This window comes from Ambystoma mexicanum, chromosome 4p (genome assembly GCF_040938575.1).
Source record: "Ambystoma mexicanum isolate Mex_15411 chromosome 4p, UKY_AmexF1_1, whole genome shotgun sequence".
NCBI classification, from domain to species: Eukaryota; Metazoa; Chordata; class Amphibia; order Caudata; family Ambystomatidae; genus Ambystoma; species Ambystoma mexicanum.
In genome coordinates, this window is record NC_090927.1 from 358,548,360 (window position 1) to 358,573,000 (window position 24,641).

The window sequence follows — 24,641 nt, forward strand, 5'->3', positions numbered from 1 at the left end:
CAGCCACAAAATGTCATTTTGCAACTTTGAAGCCAATGTCTGAGGCAGCGGTATCATATGCTTACCTTACAACGTGGCTCAGGCCCATGCAGATACACAGACAGAGTAAGACAGAGAGAGCCCTAGATCAGTGTACAATAATCTGACTAGAACTAGTGTACAATGAAAACATTCCCAGAAATGATTGAAACCCCATTTTGCGTACTTTCTGTACTTTAAACAAGGGTCACGCTGAGAGCACAAAGCTACCCCTTTCTTCCGGTCCTGGGTTACATAAACAAGCTAGTCTGAATCCCCCAACTAGAAATCAATAAATATGCATATAGGAGTTTAGCTAGATATACCAATACCCCGCCAAACACAGAAATACCTATAAATATTGCAATAGGTAGGCAAATAAATATGGCAATGATAAATAGAGCCATAACTGGTTCTGAACATTAACATTCCTCCAATAAATGTTCTAATATGTGTATCACTGGATAGAACAATAGGTAAGACAGGAAAATAGTACTGACTTTCACAAATGCAAAAACTCAGTTGAGCAGTCTCTACACAAGGGCACTGACCTGTGTGTATCCCCTTGTTCTCCTAAAACTACCAGTAGCAACCTCTTGACCCATTTTAAAACAAAATCATATATTTGAAAAAACAACCGAATAGCCACCACAGACAGATGTAGACTGCTGTGGTGAGCATAGGGTGCCTATCCAATATACGTGTATCGGGCAGTGGGCATTCAAGCCCATATTTACAGACATCCCTACTCCGATATCCAACCCTTCCTCTTTTAAAATTGTATGAGGCTTCTCAACCAAGTGAGGCTCCCATCATATGGGAAAGGAAACATTATGTCCAGAAACTTCCCTCGGACGCCAATACAATCACAGATGTCACAGTCACTTTATCCTGCATGCAAATCCTGAGGCAGTCTAAATGCTTATATATGGTTCATGAATACAAGCACGCTCGGGTTAGGAGGCGGGGGAGTGTTGCTTTATCCTTCCCCCAAGGCATTTATCCAGTCAAAAAACTTAGACGATACATGGCAGTACCGTCCGAGTACCACCCGCTGCAATCCTGCGGCGAATCAGTGCTCAAAAAGTGTAATACGGGCTGAGGACCATCGGCAGAGTGACGGAAGCCATCTTGGCAGGCAGTGAAGGGTCAAGCTACCTGCCCACCCTCAAGCCACCAAAGCCTGCAGGGCCTCAAGTTTGAGACTGGAGTGGAAGGCGGAGAGTGCACCGCTGCGGTGGGATTAGCTGCGGGAAGTGGAGGCATCTAGACACCGCCTGTAATCCCTTCCTCCTGCCCGAACGGACGTGCTCCCCCCAGCTCCCACGATGGATCTGACATCGGCCACAGTGACCAGTGGCTACTGCTGATCCGCGCGATCTCCCACCGCACACACCACCAGATCAAGGTGAGATGCCCCATAAGTGCTCCCTGCGCATGTGAATCGGACCTCCGGTCAATACCCTCCAAGGCAGGGTGACGGCGGTAGAGCGCCCCCCCTACTAATACTGATGGCACCTGCATCAACTGCTCTGCACCTTGGTCAAGGACTGGGGGGACCCCCCAAAATAAACCCCTTGGACCGGAGAAGGGTCCGCACACGCACCCACCAGCATTTCCCTGGCCCCTGGTGCGACTACACTTATTCAGACACTGGCTCCTGTGTGACTGGTGGCCCGCCTTCTACCCAGTGGTACGCTGCCAGCCGCCCAAACCATCCCACGACCTGTCCAGCGACAACTAGGTGCTGTCAAGGAACCCCCAAATCCCTACAGAGCAAACCCCGGGAGCTAACAACCCACAAGATACCCTCTCCTCTCTTTGACATCTCCACTTAACCTGCTGGACCTAGGATGCCTGGGGATTGACCACCTCGGAGAAGGCCCATCCATCACTCGCATCTCGGACATCTCCTCCAAGACTTTGACCATACTGCTGCGGCCACCACCCGCATGCAGTCACACCAGTAGTCATCTTCTGACGCTGTGAACCGCACCCAACTACACTGAGCATGACGCTCAGTTCTGAGCTGCTGACAGGCTGGGGGGGAGTGACCTACTTTTGTGCAGCCGGGGGACGCCTTACTGCTACCTGAGCGACCACAGGACCAATCGGTCCCACTGCTCCCAGCATATGTCAGCATCACAGAATCTGGACACACGCATAGTTCTCGACGCTGAGTCTCACCAGGGGACTGAAACGACTTATTCGGACCCAGCGCTTCACTGAGATCGCGCAGCAGCTCCATGAGTAAAGATAAGGTCAAAAGACAGGCCCTGCAGAGCAAAATTGACCTTTTCACAGTAGGGGCCCTTCCCCAACTCACAACGCAAACCCTGGTTGGTGGAGAGCCCAGGGAAGAAACTGAAGACTCTCCCATTTCACTCACTGACGTCATGAAGGCGATTGGCGACTCAAGGACGTCTCTAGAACTGAAGATCGGAGGGCTGTTCTCTGAGGTGTCCTTCCTCCGCTAAGACCTTCACAATCTGTCGTCCAGAGTCGGGGAGTCTGAACAAAGGATATCGGACACGGAAGATACAGTTCGCCAATTGGAGCAACAACTGGCAGAAATCTCCAAGAAAGTTGACCAACTCGAATACCGCGCAGAGGACATTGAAGGAAGGGCGCGATGCAATAACCGAAGGATTCTTGGGATCCCGGTGAAGGGGGAAGGCCCCACCGTTGAACTTTTCCTAGAAGACTGGCTGGCTCATATTTTTGCTCCCAAAAAACTGTCTACGTTTTTCTCCATTGAGCGGGTGCACAGAGTGACCACCGGGCGGCCCACCCCCGGAGCCCCACCAAGGACAATTAGTGCATACCTTTTAAACTTCCAGGAACGGGACGCTATCCTCCAGATGGCCCATGCCTCAGGCCCAGTCACATACAACGGATACCGCGTTGGGTTCTATCCGGACTACACTAAGGAGGTCCAGAAGGCCCACCAGTCCTTCGACTCCGTGAAGAAAAGGCTCCAATCCGTTTCAATCCAAAATGCTTTTTTTTCCCTTCACTACTCAAAGTCCATCATGGGAGTACTACCCACCTGTTTTACACTCCCAAAGAGGCATGGGAATGGCTTGAAACTCAAATTCTTAACGGGCCTGGCCTCTGTCGATCGCCTCCTGGACCACCTGGATAGAAACCTAGGTCCAAACAGCCCTCACCCCGCTCAACCCCCACTGGCCCGGAATCTGAAATGGCACTGCACCTCGACGAGAGAACTACAGAAAACGGGTGAAGCTCCCACACCGTGCTGACTGGGCTGCAACATAACTTCCCAATGGGTCTGACACTGCGGCCGCCGCTTCCCACGTGGTGAATTTGCCGCTTCAGCCCGGGCTACCCCGAATAAGTTCTTATTGTTTATGGTTATATGTTTGGGCGACAGGTGCTTCCAGTTGGGGTGAAGTACAGGGTGGGGGAAGTTCATGGGTGTTGGCTACCAATAATTACAGAACAAGAAGGCAAGATATCTGTTGTTGTTGGCACAGGAAGTGCAGACACTTCATCCGTTGGGATTGGGGCACCCAAAATGGCCTGGTTTAAGTTACGCAGTTCCATGGCAGCCTCCAAACACTCAGAGCTTATATCACATACCCACTTGGCAGCGGCTGGACCAATGTGCAGAGGGCACCGGGACAGGGGATGGGAGGCGACATATACACGAGTCTGGGGGCCACTAAGACATATGATCATTTCTGATATTTCCAAACGCTGCACACGCTGATAAACTGTCCCTATTGACCTGGAACATCAATGGCCTTGGTTCCTGTGTCAAACGCAGACTAGTGCTCCAATACCTCAATCGATACTCACCATATACAGCCCTCCTTACAGAAACCCTTTTGATCGGAAACGGCAGTGGCTTCTTTAAAAGGTCCAACTACCCTCACACATACCAGGCTGGGTTCTCAAGAGGCGCCAGGGGCACGATGGTACTCATCCACAAACGAGTGCCGCTGCAGGTCAGGAAAGTGCGTACTGACCCCTATGGCCGATTCATAGTGGTACTCTGTGACATATGGGGAGAACGATGGGGCCTCATTTCCGCTTACGCTCCCCCCACACTCACGAAGGAGCTCCTTGGTGAACTACAGAACATACTGCTAGAGGAACAAGCATACCTGTGGGCCCTAGGGGGGGATTTTAATGAAGTCATGGTGGTCACTGTTGATAGATCACACAGGGGACCCGGGATTCGGCGTACCCCGACTGCTCTATACACTTTTGCCGAAACACTGGGATTGGCTGCCACTTGGAGAACACTACACGATACTGACACCGGGTTATCGTTTTATTCCAATGCACATAAGACATTCTCGAGAATTGACTATGCTTTCATCCCCCGCAACATGTCCCATAGGCTCATATCCGCTGAATTTTTGGTGAGGGGTATCTCGGATCACTCCCTTCTGCTTATAACCCTGACGAGTGCACGCCACCGACCAGGCACAACCTGGCGTCTGAATACGTACTACCTGGGGTTACCTAGGATTGCTGAGGGACTAGAGAAAAAGACAGCGGAATACTTCGAAATAAACAAAGGCTCCATGGACTGCCCGATTTCGGTATGGGAGGTGTACAAAAAAGTCCTTCATGGGGAAGCCATCTCCTTGGTGTCAGCCCACTGTAAGCAGCACACCCAGAAGATTGTGGATGCTGAAAGACGAGTGTCAGAGAGTGAGGAACAATTCCTTGCGTAGGGAACCAGGGTCTCACAAGAGGCCTTGATAACGGCACAAGAGGCCCTCAGCAACATAGCCCTAGACAACGCCCGGACCGCTCAGTGGCTGGTCCGGAGCCAAATCTACGAGAGCGGGGATAAAGCAAGCAAGACCATGGCCTTGCTGGAGAGACGCGAACAAAGTAAGGGGCATGTGCGGACCATCCGATTGCCCGATGGGGAGCTATTGACAGCAGACTCCGACATAGTGGAGGCCTTTGCCACCTACTACGAAAACTCTATTTCCCACCCGTAGTGAGTCCCACACCCGCTCACTCCAACTTTCTTGACCAGATAGAGGTCCCGAGACTCTCCACACAGCAGGCAGAGCTCTTAGACACTGAAATCACAGAAAATTAAGTGCAGGATGCGCTAGCACAGCTTCAAACCGGAAAGACCCCGGGGCCTAACGGTTTCCCAGTGAAAACCTGGAAACGCCTCTGCAACGCATTAACAGAGCACATGCACTGCATGTTTCTCCGGAGCAAAGAACAGGGTTTACTCCCCCTTGACCTCAGAAGAACGTTCATAGTGGTCATTCCTAAACCCGGGAAGCCCCCAGAAGACTGTGCCTCTTATTTGCCCATCTCGCTGATCAACGCAGAGGCTAAAATCCTTGCACGGTTACTGACTAATAGACTGCTCGGGGTGATTGAATCCCTCGTTCACCCAGACCAGTGTGGGTTCATGCCCAACAAGTCCACCCGCATGAACCAACTTGCTCTCGACAGGGCCCCGGAGATACCGTGCCCACTAGCCCTACTAGAGGTCGATTTGGAAAAAGCATTTGACTCGGTCGGGTGGGAGACCCTGTGGGAGATCATGGGTCGGATGAACTTCGGGCAGGGCTTCATCTCCTGGGTTGAACTTCTCTACGCATCCCCAGAAGCAACTTTGAGAGTGAACGGCAGGTCTTCCAGATTGTTTCCACTGGGCTGTGGAGCCAGGCAGGGCTGCCCTTTCTCCTCCCTCCTATTCTTATTAGCTATTGAGCCACTAGCAATTAAGCTTCGAATGGATAAAAACTGGTCTGGATTCACCTAGCCAGGCGGAGGAGAGGATCGACTCTCACTATATGCAGACAACCTCCTCATATACCTTAGCAACCCTGTGAGCTCCTGCCCAATTGTGTCCCATACTCATAAGGAATAACAAAATTTCGCCGGCCTAAAGGTGAACAACCAAAAAACCGTATACTTCCCGATTCAGGGAGGTGACGCCACGATCCCCGAGACTTGCCCCTACCACGTCTCCATTTGAGACTTCACATATCTGGGCATACGTATTGGCCCAACTCTGGATAGGTTCCTTCAGCTTAACCTACAACCTGTACTAGACAGATTTAGTAAGGAGGTTTCCCATTGGCAATCGCTCCCATTATCATTAATGGGCAGGGCAGCGCTGTTCAAGATGATGACACTCCCGAGACTCTTGTACGTCCTAAAAAAAATGCTCCACTCCCCATCCCCCACGAAACCTTTGTATTAATAGACAAGAACTTACACACATTGCTTGGGGGCGGGGAGGACAACCCAGAATTGCTCTCACAACACTGCAACGCTCAGTATGGGAGGGAGGCATTGGACTACCATGTATTTGCACATACTATTTTACGGCACAGACGGGGGTGGTAAACAAATGGCTACACAGTGATACCACACTACCACATATTTGCATCGAGACAGCGGCTATGCACCCCGTACCACCCCTCCAGGCCCTATACGTTGACAACGGACGAGTATCGAAAATACCAAGAATGTCACTTCAGACCCGCCATACGTAGAGGGAAGCACACAAACATATTGGCTGGGGAGCAAAACCAACATTAGCCCAACCCTTATGGTACAATGCGCACCTCCAAGAACTGCATAGAATGGGCTGTTTCGAGAACTGGGAAAAGCGAGGGATATGCACACTGGCACACGTGATCCAAGAGGGACGCCTACTAGAGTTTGAAACCCTGAACGACAAATTTGGCCTGACGCCTATGGACCGGTTTAGGCATGCACTACTTGCACATGCCATATACACCCAGTTCCCGGATATAACTACTATACCGCCTTGATCACCCCTGGAGACAAACATTCTCCCGCAACGTATCACCTCCAAAGTCACACCCACGCTTTACCAGGCCCTTAACTCTTTCGGAACTAAGTAGCTTACTAAATTGAAAGAGAAGTGGGAAAGGGACCTGGGTGAACTGGAACCGGAGGACTGGGTAGATGCACTGATGTTCCCCCGAGAGATAGGTATTGAGGCTAAACTGAGGCTGATACAACTCAGAATACTCCACCGCTCCTATTATCCTCGGACAGCCCTTGCCAAATGGGGAGGGACAGGGGATGAGACTTGTCTCCGATGTAAACAGGGAACGGGCACCTTCTTCCATATGATCTGGGCCTGCAACGTGTTACAATCCTTCTGTGTCATGATCCCTGCTTCCAAGGGGTCAGGACTTGCCCCACGACCTTGGAAGCAGGCCCATGACTCTGATCCCAGGAACCAGCCAGTCCCTATAGGGACCCTCTGGACCTTGTCCTGGCGCCAGTGGCGCCAGGCTCATGATGGTGACTGGTCCCGGCACAGGAAGCGCCGGGCTCATATTAGATAAGAGTGCTTGGTGGACCTACCTGTAGCAGACCATGCTGCTTACTTACCAGCTAACTGGTCTCCTGATCCTTCTCTGCCTGGAACTACTTTTTCTGTCTGGGTGGAGCAGGAGCCACTCCCTGGAAGCAGAACACAGGAACTCTTCTAGAAATCTGGAACTCTTTTCTTACCTGGGTGGGGCCGTGGAAGGAGATGCCTAAGCACTACAGAAGGCTATTTAAACCACACCCGATTGGTTTCACGTGCTTCGCGTTATTCTGCATCTGCAGCAGGACGCTCACCGTGTCAGCTCCAGGAAACCTCCAGCTCCAGATCTTGTGAACACGAAATAACCTGCTGGAATCCAATCTTCAGTCTTCTTCAGTCTTCTGCAGCTCCTGCAAAACAAAGGCACAGGTTAGGCTAAAGTAAAGGCAGTGAATCTACTTACCTAATCCAACGGCAGCATCCAAGGCGCCTTTCTCTGCCTTTCTCTTCCGGCATCCGACATCTGCAAAGAGAGAGAACATCGGTCAGTAATATTCAACTACAAGTTCTGCTTACCTGTGTTACGCCCGTTCCAACTCAGCTCGCGCTGCATTCCGGCACCTGCAAGGCAAGATACATCGGTTAGTAACGCTTAGTTACAAGACTGCTTACCTGTGTTATGTTCGCTTTCAATCTGTTCGCGCTGCACCTCAGCACCTGCAAAGACAAAAGAGACATTACGGAGCATTCTCCAGCGCTAGTGCAGTCTTTCTACTTACGTGCCATTAGAAGGATAATCTTCATCGTCACAGCATCTAAAAAGGGAAAGACATAGACATTACAGACTTAAGACTTTTGAAAGAGAAGAGAACAATGCAAAAGGAACTTTAATACTTACAAGGCACGCTCGTGCATTAACGGCGTCTTCGCTCTCAGCAAATCCTCTGCTATCAAGAGGCAGAGCTCGCATCCAGTGAAGCAACTGGATCCAGCGCCCCTGCACAAGACGCAGGATGGAGAGCCCGGCATTTACCTATATAAGGTAAGCGCAATATCAACCCAGTTGCACGTGGAAAGAAAGGGCGAGAGGGGCTAGGAACTTTCCGAACCTTCCAAACACTAATACCTTGGTTTACCCTTGCAGACATCTCACTCTTCAGCTTAAACTGTCGGTGGGAAGGGGGCCCAGTCCAGGAGCAAAACGAACCCTGCGCCTAACACTGAAGACAGTATCCTCGCCAGATCAAGACCTGCGCCTCCGGGGGAACCAGGTGAGCGTTACAGAACGCGAAGCCTTACCACAAAATTCCCGCCCAGGCGCAATGGAAACCTCAGACACAGACCAGTTGGCCCAATTACTCGGGGAGTTGAGGGCGGAAGTACACGCTGCACGTCAGGAAACAAATGCCCTAAGGAGGGAGTTAGTGGTCTCCAAAGAGCGAACAGACGATTTGGCTAGACAATTGCTGCAAGCCCAAGCTGGACAAACTCCTCTACCAACCCCAAGTGGGGGCCACGCTCCTCCAGCTTCCTCGAATCCGATACAAATCAATCTACCAGGAAATATACCTTTGGCTCCGCCCGAACGCTTTTCAGGTGATTCAAAAAGGTTTGCTGTGTTCTTCAATCAATGTCGCTTGCACTTTTTGTGCAGACCCGCCGCTTTTCCAACGGACCAGGCTAAAGTGGCCTTCGTGCTCTCTTATCTCAGTGGCAGTGCCGCAGATTGGTCTGTTCCTTTAGTGTCTCAAGATGACCCCATTCTCCATAACTTCCAGGACTTTCAAGCCAGTATGGAGAAACTGTTCGCAAGGCACTATCAGGGACAGGCCTTGGACAATTAACTTCTTTCACTACGACAGGGCAATCAAGATCTTCTCACTTATATTGCATCATTTAACAGACTAGTGGTGGAAACCGGATGGCCGGAGGATAAGAGGATCACACTGTTTTACAGAGGTCTGCGTGGGGAATTAAAAGACGTTCTGGCTCAAGTGGTAAATCCTCCACAAGACTGTTCCGAATATATCGATCTGGTAGTGCAATTGGATCATCGACTACAGAATCGGAAAGCCGATCGATCCAGATTTGAAACGCGACCTTTTTCAAGGCCACAAAGTTCTACGAAAGGAACTGATTCCGTGGAACCCATGCAAATAGGGGGTGTAAAAGGACCTTTAACCCAAAAGGAGAGGGAAAGGAGGAGACAACTGCAATTATGCCTCTATTGCGGAAACTCAGGGCACTTTCTTCGAGATTGTCCAGTGAAGCCCAAGAAGAAGATAGTAGGGGCGTCTGATAAAGGTACCGAGAATTCTGAGCCGGGAAACGACCTCGCCCGGCAAGTGTAGAGGTCCGCTTGCCGAGCGTTAAAACCAGTTCTTTGACCTCGCATTTCATCATGCCCATGGTCCTTGTGAGTCCTGAACAACCTAATCGTATGCATGCCATTAAAGCATACATTGATAGTGGCGCAATCGGGAATTACTTGGACTGTGAGCTGGCCGCCAGGATGAATCTATCTCTTTGTCCAAAGACGGTGAAAGACGTCATTACCACCGTGGATGGGACGGAAATAGCTTCCGGACCCGTAACTCACACCACCATGGAAGTTACGTTAGTAAGCCAAGATGGGCATCAAGAGAAGATCGTGTTTGATGTGATCAAGGCCCCTCAGTTTCAAGTCATCTTGGGAGTTCCTTGGTTGGAGAAACACAATCCTCAAATTGATTGGCGAGCAAAGACAATCCGGTTTCCAGAATGCGCTTCTACCTGCTACCCTCAGCTCTCCACCAAACTAGCTGCAACTGTTTCTGAGAGTCCGCAACTGCCTCCTGAATACCAGGAATTCCAAGATGTCTTTCGGAAAGACCAAGCTAATTCTTTGCCTCCCCACAGATCATACGACTGTCAGATAGACCTGATTCCCGGATCCACTCCTCCGTGCAGTCGGATTTATGCCCTTACTGAACCTGAAAATCTCCACCTAAGGCAATATTTGGACCAGTACCTGGCTAACGGATTCATCCGTCCTTCGAAGTCCCCGGCCTCCTCAGCTCTGTTCTTCGTGCCAAAAAAGGAGGGAGACTTAAGAACGTGTATAGACTACCGTTCCCTGAACCAGATTACAATTAAGAACAGGTATCCATTGCCATTGATCCCAGAACTACTTGACCAAGTCAAAAACGCCTGCATATATACTAAGTTAGACCTCAGAGGAGCCTACCATTTGGTGCGAATAAAGGAGGGCGATGAATGGAAGACGGCCTTTCGTACCAAGTATGGACTGTTCGAGTATCAAGTGATGCCCTTCGGGTTGTGTAACGCACCGGCCGCATTCCAGTTCTTTATGAATGACGTGCTCCGTGAACTCATTGATGTGTGTGTAGTTGTATACATTGACGACATTCTGGTTTATTCGTCCTCCGAGGCAGAACACCGAAAACATGTAACCGCAGTACTGGAGAGGCTCCGCAAACACAAACTTTTTGCAAAATTAGAGAAGTGCGTCTTTCATGTTACTGAGGTCGAATTTCTGGGATTTATTTTGTCACCTAACGGAGTTCATATGGACTCGAGGAAAGTAGATGCAATAATCAAGTGGCCCTCACCATCATCTGTAAAAGGGGTTCAAAGTATGTTGGGCTTCGCCAACTTCTATCGCAGGTTTATTCCAGACTTTTCTCGGGTAGTCCAACCCATTACAGCTCTCCTCAGAAAAAACAAACGTTTTGAATGGTCTACCGAGGCAGAACAAGCCTTTCAGGAGCTAAAGACTAAATTTACCTCCGCCCCGATTTTAAAACATCCCCGCCCGGAACTACCTTACATCGTCGAGACCGATGCCTCCAGCCTTGCTATGGGAGCAGTGCTTTCACAAAGAGATCCAGAAACCAACCAGTTGCACCCCGTGGCGTTTTGGTCTCGCAAATTATCAGCCCCAGAAATCAATTACACCATTACCGATAAGGAACTGTTGGCTATTAAGTCCGCCTTTAAGGCCTGGCGGCATTATCTCTTAGGAGCCCGACACACAGTCACTGTCATTACTGACCATCGTAATCTACAGTATCTTAAATCAGCCAAAGCTCAATCCTCCAGAAAACTTTGCTGGGCATTATTTTTTGCCGAATTTGATTTTATAATCACCTACCGACCAGGCAATAAGAATGGTAAAGCGGATGCCCTCTCTCGAATCGGAGTAGAGGAACACATGGTTAACCCTGAGCTCGTACCTATTATTCCTGAACAAAGAATCCTGGGTTTGATCAGCATGCAATCCTTTGAAGAAATTGAAACCCAGGTTAAACAACTTGTAACTCCAACGACATACAAAAATGGCAGCTTCAGGGGGAAGACTTCACAGTAAAGAACGACTTATTATACTTCAAGGAACGATTTTATCTACCCTGTACCAGCTTACAAAATCAAGTCATCTCTTGTTATCACGACTCCTTAATGGAAGGACACCCGGGTATGGCCAAGACCTCGGAAAAGGTCAACCGTCACTTTTGGTGGCCATCTTGGAGAAAAGACATCAGAAACTTTGTCATGTCCTGTGGAGTGTGCGCCCAGAACAAGAGTCCTAAGGAGAAACCGGCAGGCCTCTTACAACCACTTGAAATCCCACCTCATCCCTGGCATACCCTTTCCATGGACTTTATCACCGACTTACCTCCCTGTTCCGGATACAATACAATCCTGGTAATCGTAGACTTATTTTCAAAAATGGCACATTTCATCCCACTAAAGGGGTTACCGTCAGCAGCAATCCTGGCTCGAGAATTTCTTGAAAACATCGTTCGGTTGCACGGCTTTCCTTCAGTTTTAATCTCAGACAGAGGAAGTCAATTCATCTCCCACTTCTGGCGGAGTTGCTGTCGGTTAGCTCAAATTGATGTGAGGCTTTCCACCAGTCACCACCCACAAACCGATGGTCAGACCGAAAGGACCAATCAGACTTTGGAACAGTACCTACGCTGCATGCTGCAACAGACAGGAGGAACTTGGAAGGACATCCTTTGGATAGCCGAGTACGCTTACAATAACTCAGTCCACTCTGGAACCGGAAAGACCCCGTTTTTTCTTTTGTATGGTAATCATCCTCGAACCTCTAACCTGGATCCACCTCAGGATCTTGGAACACCAGCAGTTGACCACCTACATTCAACCATCACCCAAGCCTTCAAGGAAGCTACTACCCACCTTCAAAGGGCCAAGGAACAATACAAGAAAGGAGCAGATCAACATCGAAAGGAAGCCCCTCAATACCAAATAGGAGATCAAGTCTGGTTATCCACCAAATATTTACCCCTAAAGGGACCACGCACCTTTAACCCAAGATACCTGGGACCCTACTCTATTACTGCCATAATAAATCCAGTAGCGGTCAAGTTGGATTTACCCCATCGCATGAAAATGCACCCAGTCTTCCATGTTTCACTACTAAAACCTGTTCAACCAGAAACCCGATTGACTAAATCTCCTGAACCTATCCTAGTTGACGGAGAACTTGAGTTTGAAATCAAAAATATCCTGGATTCCAAGATCTCCAAATCAACAGAACATGTACACGCACCCCGACTAATCAAGAAATTTCATCGGACATTTCCTAACAAACCAAGACCTCCGGAGAAGTCAACCTTGGGAGGGGCCTTGAGGGGGGGTGCTGTCATGATCCCTGCTTCCAAGGGGTCAGGACTTGCCCCACGACCTTGGAAGCAGGCCCATGACTCTGATCCCAGGAACCAGCCAGTCCCTATAGGGACCCTCTGGACCTTGTCCTGGCGCCAGTGGCGCCAGGCACATGATGGTGACTGGTCCCGGCACAGGAAGCGCCGGGCTCATATTAGATAAGAGTGCTTGGTGGACCTACCTGTAGCAGACCATGCTGCTTACTTACCAGCTAACTGGTCTCCTGATCCTTCTCTGCCTGGAACTACTTTTTCTGTCTGGGTGGAGCAGGAGCCACTCCCTGGAAGCAGAACACAGGAACTCTTCTAGAAATCTGGAACTCTTTTCTTACCTGGGTGGGGCCGTGGAAGGAGATGCCTAAGCACTACAGAAGGCTATTTAAACCACACCCGATTGGTTTCACGTGCTTCGCGTTATTCTGCATCTGCAGCAGGACGCTCACTGTGTCAGCTCCAGGAAACCTCCAGCTCCAGATTTGTGAACACGAAATAACCTGCTGGAATCCAATCTTCAGTCTTCTTCAGTCTTCTGCAGCTCCTGCAAAACAAAGGCACAGGTTAGGCTAAAGTAAAGGCAGTGAATCTACCTACCTAATCCAACTGCAGCATCCAAGGCGCCTTTCTCTGCCTTTCTCTTCCGGCATCCGACATCTGCAAAGAGAGAGAACATCGGTCAGTAATATTCAACTACAAGTTCTGCTTACCTGTGTTACGCCCGTTCCAACTCAGCTCGCGCTGCATTCCGGCACCTGCAAGGCAAGATACATCGGTTAGTAACGCTTAGTTACAAGACTGCTTACCTGTGTTATGTTCGCTTTCAATCTGTTCGCGCTGCACCTCAGCACCTGCAAAGACAAAAGAGACATTACGGAGCATTCTCCAGCGCTAGTGCAGTCTTTCTACTTACGTGCCATTAGAAGGATAATCTTCATCGTCACAGCATCTAAAAAGGGAAAGACATAGACTTTACAGACTTAAGACTTTTGAAAGAGAAGAGAACAATGCAAAAGGAACTTTAATACTTACAAGGCACGCTCGTGCATTAACGGCGTCTTCGCTCTCAGCAAATCCTCTTCTATCAAGAGGCAGAGCTCGCATCCAGTGAAGCAACTGGATCCAGCGCCCCTGCACAAGACGCAGGATGGAGAGCCCGGCATTTACCTATATAAGGTAAGCGCAATATCAACCCAGTTCCACGGGGAAAGAAAGGGCGAGAGGGGCTAGGAACTTTCCGAACCTTCCAAACACTAATACCTTGGTTTACCCTTGCAGACATCTCACTCTTCAGCTTAAACTGTCGGTGGGAAGGGGGCCCAGTCCGGGAGCAAAACGAACCCTGCGCCTAACACTGAAGACAGTATCCTCGCCAGATCAAGACCTGCGCCTCCGGGGGAACCAGGTGAGCGTTACATTCTGGGACAAATGCAACACTAAGATTTCCAACATAATAGGATCACCAATTCCAAAGGACCCCAAAATGACACTCCTGGGGATCTGAGGAGAGGTAGACCTCACCAAATATGAAAAATCGTTCCTAGTGGTGGCATTGGGAGCAGGGAAACGGCTGATCGCCGCAACTTGGGGTTCGGCAGAGTCAATTTGCCTGATCAATGAATGGATCAATGAAGTGAGCAGGTGCGCATCTATGGAACACTGCATCTACAACACGAGAGGCTACCCCCGGAAATTCGAGAAGATATAGGGAAATGGTTAGATGTGTACTGAGAAATGTCTCTTCCTCCACCCCCTCTCTCCTCTCCCCCACCCCCCCCCCCGGACACCAGATGTATCTGGAACTGCCATCCGTTTTTATTTTTCTGATATATCCAATGTACCCCCCTGACCCTGCTACCTCTGTTATTACTGCCGTAACTTTCAGTTGAATGCCTATGTTCATGGTGTTTTGTTGTATAAACCCAATTTACAGTGTTATAAAAATAAATTCAGGCACAATCTGTTATCACAGATATATTTGTCAGTTATACAGATCTGTGGTTATTCTGTTGTTCTTAAAAGTGCTCTTTGATTTGATAAAAAATAAAATAAAGTCCACATACGGTCTATCCCTCCTATCTAAGGCCCCCTCCTTGTGTCACCACATCTCATCTCATCACCCTTGCCTTCTTCACAACTTTGGGCCTGGCCTCACCTTCACTGCTTTTTTCATTCCTTTGCAAGCCTCACTCTATACAACTATCACACTCATGGTCTTCACCCCTCCGGGCAACGTCTTTGCTCCTCAAACTCCACTCAAATGTACACTAGGGTCCCTCTCCTTAGCCGCCCCTGTCAAACCATTGGCCTCTTTTCCTTATAGTTTTCTCAGGCTCTTGGGTTCCCTGCTCCAGTCCCAAACTCTAAGCTATTAGGCTCTTGCTTCAGCTCCTCTGCTGAACCTTCAGGGATCAATAAGGACCAGTCTGTGGATCTCTTTTCTAGTCTTCTGGGCTTTAAACACCCCTCAGTCATCTCCACCCAGCTTCAAATTGGCTCATCTCTCTTCTGTGCAGTCTCCAGTTCAAAGCTACCTTCTGCTCTCTCCAAACTTCCCCACTAACATCCTAAAATTGTATTTTTATTGTGCTGTTGTCTTCTTTCAAGCCTCGCTTTGGTGAAAGGGTATTTAGATGTGTTAGCTGGGGTGGGGTCTGCCTGTCGGGCTCCATCCTCTGGCATGGCTTACAACCCGGAGGGCTTGGAATTGGCTTGTTCCTCACCTTAGGTGGTTATCCATCTGTCTGCCTCGCCCTGGCCCAGCCTTCCAGTGTCTCTCTAGTTTAAGGGAACTCAGACAAGTTGCTTCTGGCAGCTGGTGTAGAGATTGGCTGGTAGCCCCCACCCATAGCTGATGTAGAGCGTGGGGAAGGATGGTCCCTTCTCGTTGGCGGTCTGCACTCTGGTTGTCATGCTACCCCCAGGGTTGACTCCCTAGGGCAACCCATCTGCTCTGGGTTGTGCGAAAATGGAGACCTTGTGCAGTGGACGACTAGTTGACTGTCAAGCTCCCAGCCCAATGTATGTCCCTCTCATGCTATAGAGTTATAAGGGTTTCATGTACATGCACAAGTGGAGCCGGGCATACAGTAATTGCCACTGCAGGTGTATGGTACCCTCGTTTCTCACTTCCCTAAAATTGACAATATCTATAGAGTCCCGAGTTTAAGTGGAATCGCAAATACTATGCCTTAGGGAACAGCCTGATTTACATTCTCCCAGATGGTCTATGTTCCCCAAGTGTATACCTCTGCAGGCTGTTCAAGTGCCCTGAGCAAGTGTCATGGGGACCCTGTGGGGAAAGTGTACCCCTAACTTCCCTGATCCAGAGTCCCATTAAGGACCGACTCTTAAGGCAGCAGCACTTCTCAAAGTGGAGGGTGATCTATCAGTCCTCCTATGATTGGCCCCTTGACTTGGGATGGGGGTCCAGTGAGAGTGACCAGGGGATTCTCCCCATACTTCCCTGGGCCCATCATTCTCTGGCTTGGGGAGATACCCATCCCCTTTGGTTGCCTCTCTAGGTACCACCAGAAATAAGCAGTGGATGTTTATTTATTGGTACATGTTGACTATAATAGATACCATATGGCTAACATACAATACAATTAATAACATAAAGGAGTGCTCCTTTCAAAGTATGTCTGATGGTTGATTCTTCTGTTATTCGGATGCAGTAGCGCAGTGTGCATTTCAGAAATCACCTATCACTAATAATTTGTTTCCAATGTAAAAATATAATATCTGGGAACAGTATTTTTGTGACCCCTAGGAATAGATGCTTTGATGCCGGCTGACGACTTAATAAAGCCCTGGGTGTCACATGCATTATGTGTCCCCATCTCCCATTGTCTGAAGGGACAGGGGTTTGACTAAAAGAAATGATGAACTACTTAAAATAACTGTTGGGTGTCCTGTTTCCTCACAGCTGTACATTTCTGAGAAATAAAAGATGCCCGAGGCCACAATCACCTGTGTGCTGTGAAGCCTACATGGCATTGTGTTGAACATTTTGGATGGAAACCTTAGATTTTGTAGCCTGATATGTAGTCTGATGATGCACATGAGGGTAGGTGTGAGATACTCCCACTGCCACGTGGCAGGGGAAAGAACAACTCCTAAACACACACATACACTTCACTTTTATCACATCAGAGGTAATGGGGAGAGAGTGTAAGAGGTCCTGACCTGGTGGACAGGAGGGAGCAGAACTACTAGACACAGTTTGATTGTGTCTTATATGTTCTTTTCTTTCCTGCTCATACCCACCTGTTCATGTCAACTGGTCAGATTTCTGGAAGTTATTCAGGCCTGAACTACCCTACATGTCAGTACTTATAGAGAAATAACGTTTTACATTTTTTTTCTAAAATACACTGATAAAGAGAAATCCGACAAACACGCTTCCTGGAAGTCTTGCTTATGGGACTGGTGTGACAAAGTGTTTCAGGGGCGCTTTTAGTTTGCCGTTTAGGCTTGCAGCTGCATACTGAAGTCCCTCCCTTTGTGCAATGATTTGAAGCAGACAGCGAATGGACCAATCAGCATTAGGCCATTGCACTGCACAATGCAGTTACATGCTCACCTTGAGAATCAACCAACTGTTTCTGAAAAGCAGCAGGGTAAAGGAATAATGTCGACATAGGCAAAACACAAGTGGAAACACATGAGAGTTGCAGAAATGTGTCAATTAAAACAATATTACTGTCCTTAACCCTCAACCACTAGATGACATGACGAGCAAGCTACAAGTTTATGAACGGAGACAGAGCCGTTTCTAGAACAGAAGATGTGGCTTCACCAAAGAACAAATCCGGTTTCTTGTTGAATGTTGTCAACTCCATTTCAAGAGGAATGTGTCATCATTGCTCTAGTCTAACTAACTGAAGCTGCAAACAAATCCACAGCCTGTAATAAATCAGAAACGGAATGTGAAGCATGCTGCTGTGTGAACAGCTACCCTCAGGATGCCATCCATAGACTCACCTGATCACAGGCTCACTGTTTTCACATACTTCTGTATTGCAAATTGTAAGTCTGTTTGAAAGGTAAACAAAAGTGTGTAAAATATACGACTAATTTTTATACAGCAAAAAACATTATTATAACTAACAGCATAATTGTGGTTTGAACAAGAAATTCTCAAGATACTATGGGGCACTGAGGAGCAAAGTGTGTGCTTATTGCTGGTAGGGGGTTTGGATAAGTGGGTGTGTGGGGTGGCAGATGGTAACCAGGGTAGTTCAGTTTTCCTGATTTAAGGAAGGTAAACTAGCCTCAATTGTATGAATTGTTACATTTAAAAAAACAGCCTTTGTATATTTTTGTTTACATTTTTGTAATACATTGTTTCTCCAGCATTGGATCTTTCATGGATTCACATGCTTAGAATATTCCCGTCGTCAGACTGGGACCCCTCGGTACACATATATAGCCTTTTTCAAAGGAAAACTTTCAACACTTTTGTGTCCTATCTACGTCCTTCTAGGACCCGCCTACGCATGCTCCGCAGGCTGTGCTAGTATAAGAGGCCCGCCCCCGCGGCTCCCCTTCAGATTTCAACCGTCTCCAAAGTTGTGGGATCTCCTCGTGTTGTCCTACTGTTTTGTACTAGGTTGCGTCATTGGATTTCGAGTAATAATGTCCTCTGTGTCAGGTAAAGCGCTGTTCCGTCCATGCGCGACATGCGGCTTAAAAAAGGTTTACGAGGGGGACGGACATATGGACTGCATATATTGCCTCCACCCTCACCATTCGGCGGATACCTGCGACATATGCAAGGGGTTTTCTCAAGAAACCCTCAAAGACCGGAACCGACGCCTGGTGGCATGGCTGAATGATGGAGCGGGGGCATAACCCCCCTCGGAGGTGGGCTCCACACAGTCGGCGAAAACATCGCGCCGAGCGGCCTCGTCGGAACCGCTGTCGAAGAAATCTAGACCGTCGGAAAAATAGTCGTCTGGAAGTCACTCCACTAGAGACTCCTCGGCAAAGAAATCATCCTCATCAAAAAAGCATGAGAAGGAAAGGAAATCCTCCTCTGGCGATCATCACAGATCGACCACGAGTCGAGAGTCGAGTAAAAGCGGGCACAGTGTGGAGAAGTCTTCGTCGTCGACGGCGGTCCAGTCATCGACCGCCTCCCTACCACTTGCACAGGGGGCATCCACCGTCCCGTCGACAATGGCGTCGACGAGGGCCTCGTCGACGGGGATCCTACAGGAGGCCTGGAGGCCTGAAGTCTTTGACCCGAACCCCCCGGAGCCTTTGCTACAAGAACAAGCTATGTTGCTGTCCTCGGAGGACGAGAACGAGAGAGTTGCTGGCCCAGCAGACCTAGGGCTACGAGCGGCTGACAAGTCGTCGACGAGGGCCTCCGTTACACCGGTATCTGCCCCTCTCCTCAATCCTCAATCGGTTTTGTCGTTGGATATTCTGTCCACGCTTCAGTCCTTGTTGCAGTCGTTGGACCAGCGACTACCCCAGGCAAGCCTGCCACAGTCACTCGTCGACGAGCCGGGCCCGTCCCGTCAACCGACGCACCCACGCACGCCAATCTCAACACTGGCACAGGAGGAAGGTGAGCTGCCAGATTCGGAGTCCGACAGGGGGGCCATATCGGATATCTCAATATCCCCCTCCAGGGATCCTACCTGGGAGTCAGAGGCGGAGTTGGAAAACCCCAGAAGCCCAGCTCACCCGTCCCCTCCGGACGACATCGCGTCATTCCATTCTATGATGGAGAAGGCATGCAAAGAATTTGGTCTGTCCCAAGAAGAACAGAAAAAGGATTGTTTTTTGTTCGACCACATGGGCAAGAGAAGGAGGTCGGTGTTCTTGATACCAATACTGGACCATGTATGGAAAGAGGGGTTGCAGACAATGAGACACCCATTCTCAGAACCAGCAGTGAAAGGACGCCTAGAAAAAAAAAAGTTTAAGGCTCCAGAGTCTACCCCCAAGTGTTTATCCTCCCAACCAACACCGGACTCGGTGGTGTCGGGGACAGCAGCGACGAAGGCAAAGGCACAGCACAAGTGCACGACTCCTCCTGAGAACGAGGCGAGACGCCAAGATGCCTTTGGCAAGAAAGTGCTCTCCGTGGGAGCGACCACAGTAAAGGCCGCAAACTCTCTGGCAATTGTGGCCAGATACGAAAGGGAGATGTGGCACAGATTAGCTCCGCTGCTTGATCATCTTCCAGAAGAACAGAGGAAGGCGGCGATGCTACTGGTCCGAGTGGGTGAGGAAGCCTCAAATCACGCAATAAACATCGCGGTGGATTTCGCTGAGTCAGGCTTCAAGCAAGTCAACAATGGGGTGGTATTGCGTCGACAGTCATGGCTTAAGTGTACCTACTTCAGGCCAGAGGTGCAATACAAGGTCTTAGATATGCCCTTTGAGGGAGACCTTCTTTTCGGCAAGAAGGTGGACGAGGCCCTAAAAGGGATGAAAGAAGATTCGGACACGGCACGTTCATTGGGTGCCCTCCAGAGTGGCAGAAGTTACAAGTCTTTTCGTCCCTTTAGAGGGGCTTCAGGTAATTCGAGATTCTCTTCTGGAGACAGATCCTTTGCCAGATCGGCTTACCCCTCCCAGGAATACCGACGTGCCTCACAATCGGCCAACCGTCGACGAAACTTCCAGTCTTCCAGAAAACGACCATCATACCCATCGTCGTCGAGAGACAAGCAAAATAAAGATCAGCAGTGACATACCAGGCGCCGTTCTGGGGGGAAGAGTCTCAGCATATGTCGACGAATGGGAAAGGATAACGACGGACCAATGGGTGTTAGACACCATAAGAAATGGACACTCTCTGCAATTCAAACACAACCCTCCGCAAATTCCACCTGCGTTCACCGCTCAGTCCCATATGAAGGTACTGCAACAAGAGGTTACACTCATGTTAGCGAAGGGCGTGATAGAATTAGTTCCAACATCACAGAGAGGTCAAGGAGTCTACTCAAGATACTTAGTCGTAAAAAAGCCGAACGGCAAATGGCGTCCCATTCTAGACTTACGCGATCTCAACAAGTCCTTAAAGAGCCTAAAATTCAAGATGCTCACTCTGCAGGAAGTGATCCGCGCAGTTCAAAAGGGAGATTTCCTGGCGTCCCTGGATTTACAGGACGCGTATTTCCATATTCCAATGTGTCGGAAACACAGGAAATTCCTACGTTTTGTAATAGGGCGAACTCACTACCAATTCACGGTTCTTCCTTTCGGGCACAAGACCTCCCCCAGAACGTTCACAAAATGCCTGGCTCCAGTGGCTGCCTGGCTAAGGAAGCAAAGCCACCATGTATACCCATACCTCGACGACTGGCTGGTAAGGGGGTCCTCCCCATCGTCGACCAACACAAGTCTGCAAGCCACCAGGCAGCTTCTACAACGACTAGGATTCGCCATAAACTTCGAGAAATCCTCTCTGCGGCCATCGAGAACGCTGGTATTCTTGGGGGCACAGTTCGAGACTCAGTTAGGGCTGGTGAAACCTTCCCTCGACAGGACCTCAAGACTCATTCAACAAGCGGCCCGGCTACGGCGGAACACCAGGATCTCAGTGAGAAAGTATGTTTCGGTCCTGGGGGCCATGGCATCCTGCATCCATCTGGTGAGAAACTGTCGACTATTCATGAGGCCAGTCCAAGAATTCCTCGCGGACCGATGGACACAGGCTCAGGGATCGTGGTCGGACAGGATAACCGTCGACGACGACAAGCTACGTCGGACCCTCCAGTGGTGGCAGAGTTCCCACAATCTGAGCAACGGTGTGCCCCTACAGGAGCCGGAGTTTCAGAGCACCATAGTTACCGATGCGTCCCTAACCGGATGGGGAGCGCACATGGGTGCTCTCCAAACGCAAGGTCGCTGGTCTCCAACGGAGTCACTCCTACACATAAACGTACTGGAACTCAGAGCGGTACGATGGGCTTTGAAGGCCTTCCTACCACACATCAAGAGTTTGCGAGTGCGAATACTGACCAACAATACAACAGCCATGTTTTATCTGAGGAAACAAGGAGGGACACGATCGAGGACTCTTTCCATAGAAGCACAGAAAACATGGCATTGGGCATCGAAACACGAAATTTCCCTCGTGGCTCATCACCTTCCAGGAGTGAGGAACGGCCAAGCCGACTCCCTCAGCAGAAGCATGGCCCAGATACACGAGTGGGAAGTGGACACGGGTCACTTGAGGAAAGTGTTCGAGAAATGGGGTCACCCCCCTCTGGACGCCTTCGCGACCAAAGACAACAAGAAATGCGAGCAATTTTCAAGCAGATGGCCCCAAGAGGGATTGGTGGGGGAGGCGTTCTCCTTCCCATGGACGGACATGTTCCTCTATGCTTTCCCCCCATTTCCCCTCATACGGAAAACAATACAGTGGATACGCAGATACAATTGCCGGGTGATTCTAGTGACATCATACTGGCCGAGGCAACCGTGGTTCTCAGACCTCCTCCATCTATCGCTGGAACATCCCATAGCGTTTCCGAAAGTCCCGTACCTTCTATCCCGGGACAGAGGCACGGTGTGGCATCACGACCCGGACAGTCTCAACCTTACGTCCTCGCTCCTGACTTCTCGGAGTTCGGCGCCTTAGACATTTCAGAGGATTGCCAAAAAATTCTACAGGCGGCTAGAGACCTTCTACTAACAAATCTTACTCCTATAATTGGCGGAGATTCTGTGAATGGTGTAGAGGACAACGGGGCCTACAACCATTGTTGGTGACGCCGGAACAAGTTCTACCTTACCTGCTCCTCTTGGCAGAAAAGGGATTGTCCCCCTCGTCGATAAAGGTACACCTGGCAGCCATCTCGAGGTTCACAAGGAAGAGGCAGTCGCCTCCTCTTTTCAGTGACAGACTGGTAAAACACTTCATGTGGGGTTTATTTCGAGCCTTTCCCCCGGTGAAACGTTTTCCCCCGACGTGGAGCCTCAACACAGTGTTGGCAGGCTTGATGAAACCGCCTTTCGAGCCTATGGCCACGTCCGACATAAAATTCATTTCGTGGAAGTTGGCATTCCTGATAGCTATCACATCAGCCAGACGTATCTCGGAACTACAAGCGCTGGTCGTGGACCCGCCCTACCTAAGATTCTTTAATGACAAGGTAGTCCTGGCAACTAACCCTATGTTCGTCCCGAAGATTCCGACGGTATACCACAAACACTCATCCGTGGTTCTGCCTACTTTCTTCGCCACTCCATCATCGGCAGCAGAAAAAAACTCTTCATACCCTGGACGTTAAGAGGGCCCTGAAATTTTACCTACATCGTACACAAGACATCAGGGCTACTCGGCAACTGTTCGTCGCATATGGTCCGTCGACGAGAGGAAAAGCAATCTCTAAACAGGGACTGGCTAGATGGGTCTCGTCGACGATTGCTTTTTGTCACTCTAAGGCCAGAAGGCCACTGCAAGGACATCCTACAGCTCATTCTACAAGGTCGATGTCCTCCTCAACAGCTTTATGGGCTGGGATTCCGCTGACGGACATATGCCAAGCGGCGGCATGGTCAGTGCCCCACACATTTGCCCGCCACTACTGCCTTGCCAGGCAGCATGCAGACGAGGTGCAGATGGGAAGAGCTGTCCTGCGCCATTTGTTTCAGTAAGGTAAGCTCTTCCCTGTGGAGATTCGGTTATCTACCCTCTTAGGGGCGATATACTTTATGTGGGCAATGTTATATGACTTACCTTATCCCTACGGGAGATATGCATTGTGTAGTAGGGTGAGGATATATATTGTTACATTACATTCTCACCGCCGTCTCAAGCGTTACTGCTATACAATCTATTCGAAGCATGTGAATCCATGAAAGATCCAATGCTGGAGAAGGGAATAGTTTCTTACCTGTAACTCCATTTCTCCAGCATTGGTATCTTTCATGGATTCACATGCGCCCGCCAACCTCCCCGTATGTAATGTATGTGATAAATTTAACCCTTCCTACTTTGGAGGGGCCGAAATCTGAAGGGGAGCCGCGGGGGCGGGCCTCTTATACTAGCACGGCCTGCGGAGCATGCATAGGCGGGTCCTAGAAGGACGTAGATAGGACACAAAAGTGTCAAAAGTTTTCCTTTGAAAAAGGCTATATATGTGTACCGAGGGGTCCCAGTCTGACGACGGGGAATATTCTAAGCATGTGAATCCATGAAAGATACCAATGCTGGAGAAATGGAGTTACAGGTAAGAAACTATTCCCTTCATATAGATTCAATGCATCTAATATGTAGACAGTTGGAATCTATACAATATTAAGGTTTGGTACCTATCACCTCTATCCACTAACTCAGCTTAAAATGTCCACTAATCAAAAAAAACTGTATATGTGTAATTTGGATTTAAGTAATGCAAACTCAGTGATTTAACTAAGGATGACATTCCTCATGTACATTTCTGTATCATGATTATTTTAACTATGTAATTTTTACCTTTTATATTTGTGAAACCAAAAACAAGTTAGTAATCTGTTCATGCCTGTTTCATAATCTTATTTTTAAAATGCATGCCTCTAAACAAGCTTCCTTACCGAATAGTCAAATTAAAAGAAATGTTATTGTGCTAACATAAAAATATATACTTTAAGCCTTCCACTAAACATGTTGAATACAT

At 49.1% G+C, this 24,641-nt stretch overlaps 1 protein-coding gene across 1 annotated transcript in view; it reads left to right on the forward strand.

Annotated features, from left to right (window-relative positions):
• The window catches only part of MATN3 (matrilin 3), a 301,459-nt gene extending 283,011 nt beyond the window's left edge, over positions 1–18,448 (forward strand). The window contains exon 5 of the mRNA XM_069605007.1: positions 17,735–18,448. Coding sequence (XP_069461108.1) covers positions 17,735–17,792 — 58 coding nt within the window. The 3' untranslated portion in view covers positions 17,793–18,448. The remainder of the gene's footprint in view (positions 1–17,734) is intronic.
• The last annotated feature ends 6,193 nt before the right edge of the window (positions 18,449–24,641 follow it).